General features: G+C 39.8%; 1 protein-coding gene across 1 annotated transcript in view; it reads left to right on the top strand.

The window, feature by feature from the left end:
- Window positions 1-16829, top strand: part of LOC124622658 (guanine nucleotide exchange factor DBS-like) — a 199165-nt gene that overhangs the window by 90178 nt on the left and 92158 nt on the right. The window contains exons 11-12 of the mRNA XM_047148453.1: window positions 937-1146; window positions 8539-8754. Coding sequence (XP_047004409.1) covers window positions 937-1146; window positions 8539-8754 — 426 coding nt within the window. The remainder of the gene's footprint in view (window positions 1-936; window positions 1147-8538; window positions 8755-16829) is intronic.

Raw genomic sequence — 16829 nt, forward strand, 5'->3', positions numbered from 1 at the left:
GATAATTGCTGATTCTTCCATCTTTTAGGAACTGTTTCCACACACCAAGGATAAAAGGGTGCCCTGAACCTCTGTCTGCTCGCCACCCTCTTTGATGTGGCTGTTGGCAGAGTGAGGGTGACTTCATAAGTCAGCAGTCTTTGCCTGCCATGCCGATAATTTTTATTCAAAATTTAAGAAGTGGCTTAAATCAAACCTGGGACCCAGGACGTTTTGATTACTAGTCAAAGATGCTACCCTTAAACCGCTGTTGTAGCAGTGGTCAGATACTCTGTTTCCTATTCACTAGTGACGTCTGTCTTTGAATCGTATCCACCTGTTACGTAGGCCCATAGTGTCACTGTGTGTGTGTGTGTGTGTGTGTGTGTGTGTGTGTGTGTGTGTGTGTGTGTGTGTGTGTGTGTGTGCGCGCCAGTGCAGCCAGTTTTGTCTAAAAGAAAGATTGGGTGATTGATATGGCAGACTTTACGTAAAACTTCATCTTGGCACTTATCCGATTGTGATTTTACAAAACTCATGTCAGAAGTGTACAATAGTACTTGAAACCGAATCCTCTAAAATTTAGGTCTACTGTTGTATCACTACGCCGCCTTTCCTGGGTTACTGTAAATTTTGATAATAAATAATAACATTGTAATTCTTTCTCCATCTGCCCTCTGCTCCAGCTAAGAACACTTGGCCAATGCCGAAAGAATTATTTACTACACTCCTCTGACTGGCTTAATGGGGCTCTGTGCTGCAGCACTTGTTTTAAGACATATTGTCGCAGAAAAAAAGCAAGTTCTGGTGTTGTGGGCAGTTACAGCAATAACATTTCCATAAAGTAAATCTAATTTATTGCTGTAATTACATAAAACAAATCGTTAAGTTGAAAAATATTGGTGACATAGTATATACAATTGAATTTAGTTATTTTTATTTACTTTTATGTTCTAGGCTAATCGGTGGTGTGCAAAGGGAATAGACCTTCTGGCATCACAGCACATTGAAAAGTGGTCTTCATCTCCAGAAGTGGCTGAACAGTGCTTATCAGAAATTCAGCAATATATTGCAAGTGCAGAAGAGTTCAAGCTTAGCAGTCCGAAAGAGTTTCGGACACTTTTTCAGGATTCAATAACACCAGAAACAAAGGCACTTGTCACACAGGTGTGTGGGATCCTTATAAATTTTTGGACTTACTGTAGTTGAATTCTGAGAATAACAATAGTTGAATCGATCCTTTCTCTCTCTGACTTTTTATTTTCTCATCTTTGTAAATTTTCCACATCAGCTACAGCTACATAAACAATTAAGAACATATTCTGTAGTTTCAAAATTGTGTTTGTATTTTGTGTGTTTGATCCCCAGTAATGATCCTAAAGGACTGAAAGGACATAGAAGCATATGCAACTATGGTGCTTGAAACTGATGACATGGCACTAAGGACGTAACATGTTGATGACCTTTCTCTGTCCCCACCCCCTGTGCTCTGTCTTGTCTTTCTTAGTATGTTCACTTGAATACAATTAACAGGATTCATCCTTAAAAATTTGTTTTGTTACACAGTCAAGGAACTTATCATCTGAGTATAATTTGACAAATTTGTTTTCCTTCTTTGAGCTCAAATCATTGCAGTTCGTTTCCTTTATTATCAAATTTTAATCACTGTGGTGTAATAAATGTTTATTCATGAAACATAAGTAATAGAAGAAATAAAGGGACAACTCAAAATATACTTGAGGCACTGAATAGTCACTAGGAGCACAAATGAGATCATAAATGTTGCTAAACTTCGTTGGATGTGTGTTATACGAGAGTGTGTACATGTATTATGTTAGACCTGAAGAAAAACTTGTCTGAAAGCTTAGATATTTTTCCTTCTTGTTTATTTGCTTATCAACTACACAATGCCTTTGCTATATAGTGAGTAGTTACCTTTACTTCTCCCACAATTTTAGGTTATTGCATTCTGACCAATTGTAAACATGCAGGACGGCTCTGTTTGTCTTCCATATCCCCCAAATCACATACTGTTAACTTTCCAGAATTTCTTAATGTCGAACATTGCCTCACCATCATTCCCCAAATCCCTCAACATGCAAACTAACCTTACATCTGCAGAAAAAACTGCAATCCATCACTTAAAACCTGATCCTGACCTTATAATCTTACCTGCTGACAAAGTCTCCACCACTATTGTTTTGAACTGCAAGGATTACCTGGCAGAAGTACTGAGCCAGCTGTCAGATTCGTCCACAAACAAACCCTGCCAGTGACCCCATTCCAGAAAACCAGCTGGATCTCCAGTCTCTCGTCAAATCCTTAAGCCCATCCCAGAACTGTCCATATCTCTCCTCACCCCTACCACTCCCCACATGCCTACCTTACACAGGCTCCCTAAAGTCTATAAATCCAACCACCCAGGATGGCCCATTGTGGCCAGTTGCTGGGCTCCCACTGAGACATCTCTGCTCTCATAGATCAACATCTTCAGCCTATTACCCAGAACCTTCCCTCCTATATAAAAGATACCAACCATTTCCTCCACTGACTCTCCACAGTTCTTGTTCCTTTACCACCCTGCTCATCACTATTGATGCCTCCTCCCTTTACACAAGCATCCCTAATGCCCATGGCCTTACTGCTGTTGAACACTACCTTTCCTAACGCCCAATGGATTGCAAACCAACATCCTCCTTCCTAGTCGCCATGACCAACTATATCCTCACCCACAATTACTTCTTCTTTGAAGGTTTTACCTACAAGCAAATACGGGGTATGTCTATTGGCACCGTCATGGCACCATCCTAGGCCAACCTAATCTTGGGTCATCTAGAGCAATCCTTCCTGAATACCCAGAATACTAAACCCCACACCTGGTTCAGACTCACTGATGACATCTTTGCGATCTGGATCAAGCGAGAGGACACCCTATCCACATTCCTCCAGAACCTCAACACCTTCTCCTCCATTTGCTTCACTGGTCCAATTCTGCCCAACAAACCACCTTCCTAGATGTTGACCTCCATCTCAAAGATGGCTAAATCATTACCTCTGCCCATATCAAACCTACCAACCACCAGCAATACCTCCACTTCTACAGCTGCCACCCATTCCATACCAAAACGTCCCTTCAATTCAGGCTAGCCACCCTTGGCTGGTGCATCTGTGGTGATGAGCGGTCCCTCTCAAATTATACTGAGGCTCTTACTGTGGCCTTTACAGACTATAATTATCCTTCCAACCATGTACAATAGCTGATTTCCTGTGACTTATTTTTCCAGTCACACACCACATCCCAAAGCCCCACCATCTGGTCACAGAGGGGCATTCATCTCGTGACTCAGTACTGCCCAGGACTGGAGCCACTGAATTACTTTCTCCTCTAGGTTTTTGACTACCTCTCATCATGCTCAAATGGGAAATATCCTACCCTCTATCCTTCCCACTCATCCCACTGTGGTATTCCACCACCCACTGAACTTACACAATATCTTCGTCTATTCCGTACACTACCCCTGCTCCCAACCCCTTGCCTCATGGCTCATATCCCTGTAATAGACCTAGATGCAAGATCTGTCCCATACAGTCTGCCGCCGCCACCACCACCACCACCACCACCACCACCACCACCTACTCCAGTCTGGTCGTAAACATTGCATGTTCCATCAAAGAAAGGGCTACTTGTGACACCAGTCATGTGATCTACAAGTTAAACTGCAACCACTGTGCTGCATTCTATGTGGACATGTCTGCCCACATGAATGGCCACCGACAAACTTTGGTCAAGAAACAAGTGGACCATCCTGTTGCTGAGCACACTGTTCAACGCAACTTTCGTCATTTCAATGACTGCTAGACAGCTTGTGCCATGTGATCCTTCCCACGAACAGCAGGTTTTCTGATTTGTGCAGGTGGGAACTCTCCCTGCAATATATCCTTTGTTCCTGTAACCTCCTGGCCTCAGCCTGTGTTAGTCATTGTCCTTACCGATCTAGCTCCTTCCCTGTTACAATTACAGCACTACACAGCCCTCTATCCCACCAATGCTCTTTTTATTTCTCTCCTTTTCCACTACCCCCCGCCCCCCTCCCCCCCCCCTCCCCCCCCTCCCTCCCCCCCCTCCCTGCCCCCCTTCTGTCTATGGCATCCGCCACTATTAATCTCCGCACCGAGTAATGCCACGCTATTATGTACGGCCATGAAACACATTGTTGGCCCCAATTCTCTGTGGGTGGCCTGCTGCTAGCATCACAGGCTGACATTTCTGCGTACATGCGATCCAAACCACAGCATCTGGCCACAGATAACACTCAAAGACTGGCAGCCAGAATATTCAATGACACCAGCCACCAGCTCCGTTAACTACAGAGCCTTATTTAACACTGCCACTGACATCTACAAGTCAGTTCTCATTGTGCTATGTTCTAATGTACAACTCAGGAGAGCTGGGCTGCAGTGGACCTGCTGCTTGATGTTGATTTGGCTCCGCTCTAGACTTAGAATCCGAATGATATTCTGGAACTGGGACTTCAAACTCCACTAGGCTTAGTATATCAACAGACTTGTGACTCTGCCTTCAATGTATATAATTTTCCACAAAGTGTTCAACAACAACTTGGCTCTTTGTAACATAATTTTTTGTATCAGTGTGTCTCAATAAACTGTAGAATGGTGACATATTTGTCGTCGTATTCCTGGTTATAACACCGCCTAACCTCCAGAGTGCACCTAGCTTCCCCACCCTCTATTCACCTCATCCCTGCACACTCCCACTTGCATCACTTTACCATCCCCCACCCCTAGCTTGCTATCCCTCCCCCTCCCTGCCCCAGCCTCCTCCTGACCGCCACCTGGTTGTCTCTCTCTCATCATGCGCTGCTGCTTGCAGTCTGACTTTAGCTGCCAGAGACTGTGGTCGAGCGTGTGTGTGTGTGTGTGTGTGTCTGTGTGTGTGTGTGTGTGTTTTGTTGGCAACAGAAAATAGAATTTCTTTCTTATATCTGCTATTAACCTGGTTCCTGTCAATGCATTCTTTCGGTACACAAAATTGCAGTTTTGCTTATGTCTGGTGACAGATTTGGACTCTGACCACAATCTATTGGTTATGAACTGTAGATTAAAACTGAAGAAACTGCAAAGAGGTGGGAATTTCAGGAGATGGGACCTGGATAAACTGACTAAACCAGAGGTTGTACAGAGTTTCAGGGAGAGCATAAGGGAACAATTGACAGGAATGGGGGAAAGAAATACAGTAGGAGAAGAATGGGTAGCTTTGAGAGATGAAATGGTGAAGGCAGCAGAGGATCTAGTAGGTAAAAAGACGAGGGCTAGTAGAAATCCTTGGGTATCAGAAGAAATATTGAATTTAATTGATGAAAGGAGAAAATATAAAAATGCAGTAAATGCAGTAGGCAAAAAGGAATACAAACACCTCAAAAATGAGATCGACAGGAAGTGAAAAATGGCTAATCAGGGATGGCTAGAGGACAAATATAGGGATGTAGAGGATTATCTCACTAGGGGTAAGATAGATACTGCCTACAGGAAGATTAAAGAGACCTTTGGAGAAAAGAGAACCACTTGTATCAATATCAATAGCTCAGATGGAAACCCAGTTCTAAGCAAAGAAGGGAAAGCAGAAAGGTGGAAGGAGTATATAGAGGGTCTATACAAGGGCGATGTACTTGAGGACAATATTATGGAAATGGAAGAGGATGTAGATGAAGTTGAAATGGGAGATACAAAACTGCGTGAAGAGTTTGACAGAGCACTGAAAGACCTGAGTCAAAACAAGGCCCTGGGAGTAGACAACATTCCATTAGAACTACTGACAGCCTTGGGAGAGCCAGTCCTGACAAAACTCAACCACCTGGTGAGCAAGATGTATGAGACAGGCGAAATACCCTCAGACTCAAGAAGAATATAATAATTCCAATCCCAAAGAAAGCAGGTGCTGGCAGATGTGAAAATTACTGAACAATCAGATTAATAAGTCATGGATGTAAAATACTAACACTAATTCTTTACAGACGAATGGAAAAACTGGTAGAAGCTGACCTTGGGGAAGATCAGTTTGGATTCCGTAGAAATATTGGAACACGTGAGGCAATACTGACCCTACGACTTATCTTAGAAGCTAGATTAAGGAAAGGCAAACATACATTTCTAGCATTTGTAGACTTAGAGAAAGCTTTTGACAATGTTGACTGGAATAATCTCTTTCAAATTCTGAAGGTGCCAGGGGTAAAATACAGGGAGCGAAAGGCTATTTACAATTTGTACAGAAACCAGATGGCAGTTATAAGAGTCGAGGGACACGAAAGGGAAGCAATGGTTGGGAAGGGAATGAGAGAGGATTGTAGCCTCTCCCCGATGTTATTCAATCTGTATATTGAGCAAGCAGTGAAGGAAACAAAAGAAAAATTCGCAGTAGGTATTAAAACCCATGGAGAAGAAATAGAAACTTTGAGGTTTGTCGATGACATTGTGATTCTGTCAGAGGCAGCAAAGGACTTGGAAGAGCAGTTGAATGGAATGGACAGTGTCTTGAAAGGAGGATATAAGATGAACATCAACAAAAGCAAAACGAGGATAATGGAATGTAGTCGAATTAAGTCGGGTGATGCTGAGGGAATTAGATTAGGAAATGAGACACTTAAAGTAGTAAAGGAGTTTTGCTATTTAGGGAGCAAAATAACTGATGATGGTCGAAGTAGAGAGGGTATAAAATGTAGACTGGCAATGGCAAGGAAAGCTTTTCTGAAGAAGAGAAATTTGTTAACATCAAGTATAGATTTAAGTCTTATAAAGTCGTTTCTGAAAGTATTTGTATGGAGCATAGCCATATATGGAAGTGAAACATGGACGACAAATAGTTTGGACAAGAAGAGAATAGAAGCTTTCGAAATGTGGTGCTACAGAATAATGCTGAAGACTAGATGGGTAGATCACATAACTAATGAGGAGGTATTGAATAGAATTGGGGAGAAGAGAAGTTTGTGGCACAACTTGACTAGAAGAAGGGATCGGTTGGCAGGACATGTTCTGAGGCATCAAGGGATCACCAATTTAGTATTGGAGGGCAGCGTGGAGGGTAAAAACTGTAGAGGGAGACCAAGAGATGAATACACTAAACAGATTCAGAAGGACGTGGGTTGCAGTAGGTACTGGGAGATGAAGAAGCTTGCACAGGATAGAGTAGCATGGAGAGCTGTATCAAACCAGTCTCAGGACTGAAGATAACAACAACAACATATGTCTCGTGACTTCCTTGTCCCCCCCCCCATACAATGTCCTATTGAGTGGTGATAACAATAGATTTGAATTTGCTGCACAATTTCTTACAGAAGCTGCATCTGCATCCGGATATTTTTGTTGTTAATTTCTCTGCACTACTGGAAAAATGCTCATTCACAAAACTGCCCTATTCCTATGAATTTTCAGTTTACCTATCCCAGTCCTTTACGACTAAATTAATTTGTTTTGGAGTAATAATGTCACTAGTTAGATTATCAGATTTATTTTATTAGTCTTTTCTAATTTAGGTGTTTTCACACCCATCTATAGAATGTGCACATTTAATTATTACAAGAAACAAATTATAGGTCTAATATTTATTCTAAAAATTCGTATATTTTTCTTCCTTTTCATTAACTTTGTTACCAAAATTTTAACACTATATAGTGCAAACACAGTTTGCATATCTCATACTTGAGAACCTACAGCATAACAACATTTGTGAGAGGGCTAAAAGCCACAATCAGTTTTGTTTTCCATTATCAACATGCACATAATTTATTGACAGGTTGTATTTAGCTTTATGCACTATTACGTCTATGCCACTTCTGTTACTTACAGATTTACTTTATGTTAGAATCCATATCCACATACACATTACACATTTGATTGAAATAGATTACATCATAATATTAATATGATAAGAATATTTTGTTACTTGGAAATTTATACTACACCCTAGATCAAGTCCATACAAAAGATTCCATGTTGAAGCTGAATTCACAATGACTGACAACTGATTGAGAGTTAATCAGTATGCAAAATAACATCATAGTGATTGTCAGCTGACTGACTGAACAATTCATCCTACCTTATAACTAGTGATGCGGTTCAGATGAACTATTATAGTTAATTTTCCATTATTTTTAAGTAACCCCCATTCACACCTCCAGCTCATCTCACCCTGACCTTAATAGTGGTAGGGTTGCCTTGCCCTGACAGTGAATTTTTTGAGATAGTCAGTCATATAAGTACCAAGTTTGGTTGAAATTATTCCAAGCAGTTCCAGTTCTATACTTTCATGTCTGTTTACAATCCCCTTTCTGTTAAATAGGGCTGTCAGTGGTGTATAGACCCCATGGTAATTGTCTCTTGCTGGTAAACTATACATGTACCATGTTTGGATGAAATGATGCCAATTCCTGGAACACACACACACACACACACACACACACACACACACACACACACACAAATGCTCTGCTTACTCTGTTTTGTAACATAAATTTTTATAAGCATTATGTGATTCTTCTTTTGAAGGTGTTACATCGAATAGATGACGTTACAATGATGTGTGATAAAAGACTGGACAGTCTGAAGCGTATGATTCAGAAGCCACCTAGACCTGTCCAGACAGTGATACCAGAGCCTGGTGTACCATTACAACCTCCAGGAGGTGCTCCAAACTTGTCTCGTGACCATCACAATGTTAACAAGGGATCAAAAGTGTTTAGGAAAGCCAATACCATGCCAAAGGTTTGAACAATAACTTACCTAACCATGTACTATGTAATGCAAATTATCTTTGAAATAACTGCATTTACTTTATCTGTTATTGAGTTCCTAAAAGTGAACGGAAAATAATACTTACTGGGCAGATCAGCAGTTAGTTTTTAGTTTTATTGTTTTGTTTAAACATAAGCCAAGGTTCTTGGTCTGATTGTTTTCTTTATGATAATTGATATAAATTATTGTTATTGAAATTATTGCAGACTTAAGTTTGAAGATAATTTGTGGGTAACATTTGCTGTTCATGTAGTCATTCGTTTACTTTCATGTAGCAAAGAATGATGTACAAAATGATCTGCAAAGGTGTAAGAAAATAAGAGCACAGACATTGCTAAAACAGAACCTTTTCTGCCTGAAAAATGTGTAGGAAATTGAACAATAATTATTTAAGTCTTTCTTGTCGCCTTTTTTGTAAAGGGGTGTAACAGTGTCACATTTTAATTTGCGTGGAAATTTCCTTAAGTCAGCTGTGCATTTTTTATTAAGTTAAAACACCACTTTAGAGTTATGTTTGAAATTCCATCAATACCATATGAGCTTTTGTTTTTTTAGAACTTCTGTAATCCTAGTAGTTTCAGTGGAGAATGTTGATGCTACTTCTAGTTGCATGAAGTTTTGTGGAATGACATTTTTAACATATACTCTCAGTTCTTCAACTGAACAATTTAATCCTATTTTTGCTGCTGCATTTAGAAAGTGATTGTGAAAAATAGTTGCAATTTGTTAATTATCAGTCACAACATTATCGTTTAGTTTGCTATGGCTTCTTGTTCCCTGATTGGCTGTCCTATCTCCTGTTTCACATACAGTTTTAATTTTGATATCTGCATTATTAATTTATGTCAGGAAATGTATATTTAATGACTTTCCTTAAGATATTACAGTATCATTTTGTATAGTGTAAGTAACATCAGATTTTGACTTATTCAGGCCTCTAAATAAATTTCTGTTTCCTTCTTACATGACATTTTAATCCCTTTAGTTATCCATGGATTAGTTGTTTCTTAGTAGACTTTCTAGATAACTTTTTAGTAAAGCTAATTTAATATATTGATGCAAATTTACTATAACATATATTTAATTTCACCTTAGCACCTCTTTCCATATGTTTGTGATTTCATACCAACTATTTGAATCTATTCTTAAAAGATTGTACCCTGTTCTGATTACTAAGCCTCACTGCTTTGTATGAACTATCCTCAGAGCTGTAAGGGGCTGCATTGTTTATTTTTATTAATTGTGCATCACGTTCAGATAGCCCATCATCAGTTGGTTACACATTAATTGTTTCAGGTGAGCACCGTCAATAAAAATGTTTTAAATCTGAGTCCTGCTGTCTTGCTGCACACATGTTGGACAATTCACTTCTGAAATCTGATAGAAACAGACAAATATTGATCCTGTTCAGTTTTCTTCTCAGAATCTTTCAAGAAACCAACATTGATACATCTACAAGCTACTGGCTACTCCTTCTTGCCTGACAGCTCAACAACAATATTATGAGAAGGAAAGTTGCTACTCACCATATAGTGCAGGCCAGCCTGGGTGGCCAAGCGGTTCTAGGCGCTACAGTCTGGAACCGCGGGACCGCTACGGTCGCAGGTTCGAATCCTGCCTCGGGCATGGATGTGTGAGATGCCATTAGGTTAGTTAGGTTAAGTAGTTCAAAGTTCTAGGGGACTAATGACCTTAGAAGTTAAGTCTCATAGTGCTCAGAGCCATTTGAACCATATAGTGCAGATGCTGAGTCGCAGATAGGCACAACAAAAAGATTTTCACACTTAAAGCTTTTGGCCAATGGCCTTTGTCAACAATAGACACCCACATACATGTGCATGCGCACACGTACACACACACACACACACACACATACACACACAGGACTGTAGTGTCAGGCAACTGAAACCACACTGCGAGCAGCAGCACCAGTGCATGGTGGGAGTGGCGACTGGGCGACTGGGTGAGGGAAAGGAGGAGGATGGGGTGGGGAAAGGGAGGGATAGTATGGGGGGGGGGGGGGAGATTGTGGACAGTGAAGTGCTGCATGTTGAGTGGTGGGCAGGGGGGAGGGGGGGGGGAAGGAGTGGAAAAGGAGAGAAATAGAGAGAAATAAATAAAAAAATAAGATGAATAAATGCCAAATGGATGGAAATAGATCTGGAAGAAGAAGTTGACAATAGCATGGATTACAGAAGTAAGGAAATATCTAGGAAGAAACAACATCAAAGAATCAGAAATAGCAAAAAGAAACGGTTTTAAAAATAAAATACTAAATTTGGAACACTTTCAAAGCAGAAGAAATAAAAAATTGGGAACAACATTGACAGAAGAAAGGAAGAGACTTCATGGGGAGAAAATGAGGGAATATTAAAAAAATAGGAAACAACAACAAAGGAAGAAGAGGAACTGAAGTTGTTAACGTGATCCTAGTTGGTCAGTAAGATTGTAAAGAAAGAGAAGAAAAATAAAAAGGAAAGACTGGGTGTCGTGCTGGAATGACGGCAGTGTAGTGCTGTAATGGGAGCTGGGAAGGGGTCGAATGGGCGAGGACAGCGCCTAACGAAGGTTGAGGCTAGGAGGGTTACAGGAACATAGAATATATTGCAGGGAAAGTTCCCACCTGTGCAATTCAGAAAAGCTGGTGTTGGTGAGGAGGATCCATATGGCACAGGCTGTGAAGCAGTCTCACTGAAGTGAAGGATTTTATGTATGGCAGTGTGTTCAGCAGCAGCCTCATTTAGAAGAGATGCCCAAAGACAACATTTTGATTCCCCCCCCCCCCCCCCCCCCCCCTCTCTCTCTCTCTCTCTCTCTCTCTCTCTCTCTCTCTCTCTCTCTCTCTCTCCCCCCCTCTCCCTCTCCCCCCCTCTCCCTCTCCCTCTCTCCCTCTCTCTCTCTCCCTCCCCCCCCCCCCCCCATCCCTCTCCCCCCCACCCACCCACACACCCCTCTCTACTGTCTTTCCCATTGCATAAGGAACATTTTCTGCTCAACCATTGCAGATAAAAAGATGAAATTTGCAATAGACTTTGTACATTGTGTAACACAATTTCAAAGTATGTTTTTGTCAAAGAAATTTAATTTTTTAAAAAATAAAAATTGCTGTGTATCATACACATAATTTTAAAAAATTGTTTTGAGATTTCTGTGACTGATATTTTATTAAAAAGCCGTTAAAAAGGTTTACCTATCCAATTACTAGGGTTAACCTACCACATTTTGAAAGTGACCAGTAAAGTAACCACTGAGAAAATGTTCCTCATATGACCTAGCCAGAAAGTTATTCCAACCAGTCTACTACACTCTACTTTGCTCAAAAACTGGTTAAGGCTCTTCTCCTATTGAAGGTAATTGCTAATCAGAATTTGAAATCTGATTTCTGGAGTTTGCTCCTTTTGATTATTATTATTATTCAGGTATGGGCCCAATAGGACCACATGATGTACAATCAATCAATGTCACTTTTGATGGTTGGTCTTTCTTTGTGTCCAAATTTGTTTCATCCTTTCAGAATGAAGTGTCTTTCATCAGACCACATTTCCAGTCCATTCTCTAATTTCCCTGTGACCAACTTTCCAATCAAATATCTTTTGTCTGAGTGTTTTTCTGTCTGTAACATCTGCCTGAATCTATTTTAAGAGCCTCCTTAATCGCAGCAATCCATTTAATTGATTCAGTTTTGGCCTTACTTTTGTTTTCATAGAATTCTATTATTTGTTTTGTCAACCTTGTGGGTGCTATTCTTTTAATGTGCCCGTAAATTTTTTTTAAATTTTTTTAATGTCATCATGTATGTTTGTGTGTTCTTCTATTTCCTTATTACTTCTCAGCCTATAAGTTTCTCATCAGTAATTTTGGGGCCTAATATTTTCCTTACAATCCTTCTTTCTTTTGAATTTCTGCAATATCCCTCTTTCTATTTAAAATTAAACTTTCTGCTCCATAAAGACATTAAAGCTTGATTACAGTGCTGTAATGCTGAAGATGACTGAAATTAGAGTTTTTTATTATAAATAAATTTTTTATTATAAATATTCTGTGTTAATCTGAATGCAGTTGCCATTTTTTGACAACAAACTTTGTTTTCAGCTTTTTCCAGACCGTTTTCTTGTACAATTTATCCCAAGTATTTAAACTGAGGAACCCTTTTTATTTTTCCATATTTTGTGTTCAAAAACTTTGTTGCTTGTTTGTTACATGTCATATATTCCATTTTTTAAAATGATATTTGTAGTCCTACTTTTCCCCAACTTCCGTAAGAATTTCAATTTCAATTTGTTTTTGTTCTGTGTTAATATACCTAGTTAAAATTGCCAGATCATCTACAAAGGTGAGGCAATCTACTCTAATATTACTTCTATGTAACTGACTGATTTATTTTTTTTGACTCAACTTTTGCTCTTGCCATTCTGTTATTACCTTTTCCAAAACACAGTTAAAATGTAATGGGAAGAGGCTGTCTCCCCGTCTCACACCATTCTTTAATGGTTCAGAAATTTTTCCCATGATTTTAACTTTGGAGCTAGTGTCGGTTTATGTTTCCTTAATCTGAGTTTTATTATCTAGTCCTTGTTCCTTTAAAACTTGGAAAAGAGATTCACGATCAACTGAGTTGTAGGCCTTTTTGAATCCACAAATGTACATACAATATTTTTACTAGAATTCCTTTGGTGCCTAAGGGTTAATTTTAAATTAAGAATTTGTTCTGGACAGGATCTGTTTGGTCTGAAGCCTGCATGGTCTTCACCAATTTTAGGTTCTAACTCTTCTTGAGCTCAATCAAGTAAACATAGTGATACAATTTTGTATGCGACAGGGAGAAGAGAGACTCCTTGGTAATTAGTAACCTTGGTTCTATCCCCTTTTTATGTAATGGATGTATTAGGGCAGTTCTTCAGTCCTTAGATATTTTCTTAGTTTGTCAGATATGTCCTATTAGTTGAGTGATCCCTTTTATAGTGTTAGGGCCAGCTGATTTTAGTAGTTTTGCAATTATACCTTCTCCAGATGCTTTCTTGTTTTTAAGTCTCTTAATTTGTTTAGTTATTTCGATTTTGACAGTTTCTTTAGAGTCAGGGTTAGTGTTATTAGTTTGCTGTGATTGCAATTTATTTGCTGGTTCTGGACAGTTTAATAGTTTTTCAAAACAATTAGTAAGTACCTTACAATTTTTCTAGTTGTTAAGAGCCTAACTGCCATTTTCATTTTTGAAGCCAAGGCTTTGAGGTTTGTAACTGGTTAGTTTTGTTTTGAGTGTTTTATAATAGTTTCTCATGTTGTTCTTTTGGAAGTGTTTTCAATTTCTAAAAGTTGAGCATTTTTGTAGTTTCTTTTAATCAGTTGGATTATTTTAGATGTGTCTTTATTACAGTTAGAAAGGTTTTGTACGTATTTCAAGTTTTGTTACTATTCCAATTTTTGAATGCCTCATACCTAGACTTAATTGCTGTTTCACAATCCATGTTCCATGAAGGGTGTTTTTGTTTCTTTCAAAGCAGAATTAAATTTTGTGTTGTTTTGATGAACTTTTCTTATAGGCTATACCAATTGTTTTTTGTCAAGTTCACTTGTTAGAGTTAGCAGTGTCAAATTTTGGATAACTTTTTTTAAGAGTTTTTGAGGTTGAAGTTTTACTTTTATTCACGTTAAATAATAATTAGAATCAATACGAGCCTCTTTCCTAACTTGAACATTTAAAATTTCTTTGTAGTTTGGGTATGAAATTGCTACATGATCGATTTGAAATTGTTTGAAGGAATTTTCGAGATGATGCTTTGTAACATTTCCCAAGCTTCATTAACTTCTACAAGTTTTTTGTGGTTATACTTATGGACTGACATATGGGCATTAAGTAAAGTGTATGCTTCATTTGCGCATTTAAGAGAAATTGTCATTAGTCTATTATTAAGGGTTTTATCTCTGTTATGGAATTTAAAATATTTTTGGAGACTGCAAAGGCAGCTACCACATGTGGTGTATTATTAAGTATTTTTTTATCAGTTTTACTTTTAAAAAGATGATAATTGTCAAAATCCATGATGTAATTGTCCGTCGTTCGTGTTTCTTGTAGTGCCAAAATTTGAATCTTTTGTTCTTTTAATGTATTTCCCAATTTATGAAGTTTACTTGGTTGCAAAAGTGTTTGTATGTTAAGTGTCGCAAAAATGTATTTGTTTTGGTTTTAAGTTGGCCAGAGGACTCTGAATTCCTCTGTTGAATCACATTGCAATTTAAGCTGGCCGCCCCAGAATCCGAAAGACCAGTTGCGCCAGTAACACTGGCCGTGGATTGAGCACCTGGAGTAATATTGTGATTATCAAAATGCTCCATGATGATTGTACCTGGAATCAGGTGGGGATGAGTAGGCTCACTGAGTGAATTCGGAGTGTTAAGACTGGAAGGGTTAGTTCCAGAGTGTAAATTTCAGTCACACCACTGGTGAACAGATGCTGATCACTTTGCTGCTTACTACAAGACAGACCCAAAGTGGATTTGGTTTCATTTTCCCTTGGTCTGGGACTGCTTATTCTGTATTCGCAGCTGTCCACCGTATCTGATGGAATGTTCACTGTCTGTACATATGGCCTGTCCAATACCCTATGCAAGGTCAGCTTCTCAGACTTTTAGTTACAAAGTCTTGAAGCCGTTTGATTATTATGTTTTACTTCTTCCCAGTTCCCATTATCTATTTCCCCCTTAAATCTATTTGATTCAAAATAGGCCATGTCTAATTCTGTCTGAAGACCACAAATCTGGCTCTGGTGCAGATACCTGCCACTTAGTTGTGGAGGTGAGAACTAAACACCATCCAGTGTCTCAAGGCGGCACCACAAACTGACTGACTGCTAGACTGACGGCTAATATGGCTTCAAAAAGTTGTTCGAGGGAATCCTCACAATTAGACCGCTGCGGGTTCTCTGCAAACGGTGCATGAGGAGGAGAGCTCTGACAGTTCTGATAGTTCTGATAGTTCTAACAGTTCGGGTACAGGTAGACTCTACATAGACTTGGATAGGAAAAAGTCGAAAAATGATAGGAGCGAGTCGGAAAATGTTAGGAGCGAGTCGGAAAATGTTAGGAGCGAGTCGGAAAATGTTAGGAGCGAGTCGGAAAATGTTAGGAGCGAGTCGGAAAATGTTAGGAGCGAGTCGGAAAATGTTAGGAGCGAGTCGGAAAATGTTAGGAGCGAGTCGGAAAATGTTAGGAGCGAGTCGGAAAATGTTAGGAGCGAGTCGGAAAATGTTAGGAGCGAGTCGGAAAATGTTAGGAGCGAGTCGGAAAATGTTAGGAGCGAGTCGGAAAATGTTAGGAGCGAGTCGGAAAATGTTAGGAGCGAGTCGGAAAATGTTAGGAGCGAGTCGGAAAATGTTAGGAGCGAGTCGGAAAATGTTAGGAGCGAGTCGGAAAATGTTAGGAGCGAGTCGGAAAATGTTAGGAGCGAGTCGGAAAATGTTAGGAGCGAGTCGGAAAATGTTAGGAGCGAGTCGGAAAATGTTAGGAGCGAGTCGGAAAATGTTAGGAGCGAGTCGGAAAATGTTAGGAGCGAGTCGGAAAATGTTAGGAGCGAGTCGGAAAATGTTAGGAGCGAGTCGGAAAATGTTAGGAGCAAGTCGGAAAATGTTAGGAGCAAGTCGGAAAATGTTAGGAGCAAGTCGGAAAATGATAGGAGCGAGTCGGAAAACGACAGGGAAAGCGAACAGCAGGAGCAAGTTATAGTAAATGTACTGATCGGGAACTCATTCTCAGCCCTAGAGAACAAAGACGCGCACGGAGAAGGCAAAATGCAGACGGTTAAGCGCAAAAGAAAAGAGCGAGTACCGCCAATCATCGCCTATATTACATAGAGAAGCCCGTTACTCCTCAAGGAGCTGCAAGTGGGCATAAAGGGCCTAGGACAGCGAAAATTGGGGGGGGGGGGGGGGGGGGGGAAATGTAGAGGATTATAGGAGGGTTAAATCGGAACTTGAAAGGAAGGAAATCGAGTTCCACACATATTCTATCGACCCCAAACAGGCTCTGAGACTAGTACTAAAGCACCTACC

The sequence above is a fragment of the Schistocerca americana genome, chromosome 1, assembly GCF_021461395.2.
Source record: "Schistocerca americana isolate TAMUIC-IGC-003095 chromosome 1, iqSchAmer2.1, whole genome shotgun sequence".
Classification (NCBI taxonomy): domain Eukaryota; kingdom Metazoa; phylum Arthropoda; class Insecta; order Orthoptera; family Acrididae; genus Schistocerca; species Schistocerca americana.